Source organism: Bos taurus, chromosome 15, assembly GCF_002263795.3.
Source record: "Bos taurus isolate L1 Dominette 01449 registration number 42190680 breed Hereford chromosome 15, ARS-UCD2.0, whole genome shotgun sequence".
NCBI lineage: Eukaryota > Metazoa > Chordata > Mammalia > Artiodactyla > Bovidae > Bos > Bos taurus.
This window is the reverse complement of record NC_037342.1, coordinates 24,846,512-24,847,764: the sequence shown is the minus strand read 5'-3', so window position 1 is coordinate 24,847,764 and position 1,253 is coordinate 24,846,512. Positions and strand designations below refer to the sequence as shown.

The 1,253-nt window shown below is 50.4% G+C and overlaps 1 protein-coding gene across 1 annotated transcript; it reads right to left on the bottom strand.

The window, feature by feature from the left end:
* Positions 1-342: 342 nt before the first annotated feature.
* Positions 343-975, bottom strand: LOC782610 (nicotinamide N-methyltransferase-like). Its single transcript, XM_015474639.3, is given in 2 exon segments — positions 343-666; positions 669-975. Coding segments are annotated over 2 exon segments (471 nt in total). The 3' UTR covers positions 343-502.
* Positions 976-1,253: the final 278 nt, after the last annotated feature.

Below are 1,253 nucleotides of genomic sequence, written 5' to 3'. Positions count from 1 at the left end.
GCCTACCCCATTCTTGGGACCAAGAGGTAAAAGTGGCAGCTGTTCCCTGACCCTGGGTGGTGGTGGCTCCAGTGGACACTAGAGAAGGACACGGTCTCCAGAGAAGGCAAGAATTGAAGGACAGGAGAAGTCTGTTCCCAGGAAAGAAGAAGGCATCAGGGAATGAAGAGTGAATAACCGCAGATATTTCTCTGTAAGCAGGTGTGGACTTAAGCCATCATAACTGGGAAGACCAAGGGAAATGAGGTCTTCTTTTGTAACCACAGGCGATGAAGACTGGGCATGCCCACTGGTCAGGCTGAGTCATCATAACATCAACACACATGGGGAACACAGAGCAGGTGGTCAACCAACGGTTGCCAGGGAGACTGACCTCTCAAGTCCTGTCCGAGGTGAACCATTGGGCCTTAGCCATTAGCCTCTATGCAGCACAATGACTGTGGCAAGGACTGAAGTCAACTGGGCATATCAGAGGAATTGCTTTAACCGCGATCCCAAGGTATCATACAGATGTGCTCAACTTCCACCCCACCAAGAAGAAAAGCCCTTCGTTGTCAGCCATGGCGGAAGAGTAACTCTGGGAGATCACCTCAAACTGCTGGATGGTGTAGCCAGCCTCCCCGACAGCAGCCTCCACTGCCTCCGGGCCCAGACAGAGGCTGGAGACCTCTGCTCCCCGATCACGTAGTCACTGCTGTTCAGGGCATCCACGAGCACCAGGAAGGCCCCCGACTTCAGCAGGCTGCTGCGGTTCTTAAGGGCCATGTGGCAGGCAGGGAGGCGCAGGTAGGTGGCATCTAGGCACAGCGTGCTTAGCAGGCAGTCGGCCAGGGGCAGGCAGATGGCCCTCAGCAGCCAGCTCTGAGTCATGTTACACTTCAGGACCTGCTCGACTGCCCGGCTCAACTTTTCCTTCTCTGGCCCCTTGACTCTGAAACACACAAACCAACATACATGGATGACTACCCCACTCATGGGGAACCCAGATCTCTCAAGTCAGGTACGAAATGGTGATGCTATCCCAAATGTTATATTCTTAGGAGCAGATCTGTTGTAAAATCAAAGAAGACATTTTGGTGTCTGAATGTGACCATATTACCTTGTGGTGGGTTAAATCTTTTTAGGAAGTGAATAAGAATATAGAAATAATAATCAAAATACTTAGCTGCTTGCTTCTACAATAAATGAACTGTCCCCATGAAGTGGAAATTCTTCTTCCACTGCTTAGAATAATCCCTGGATCATTTTATTAT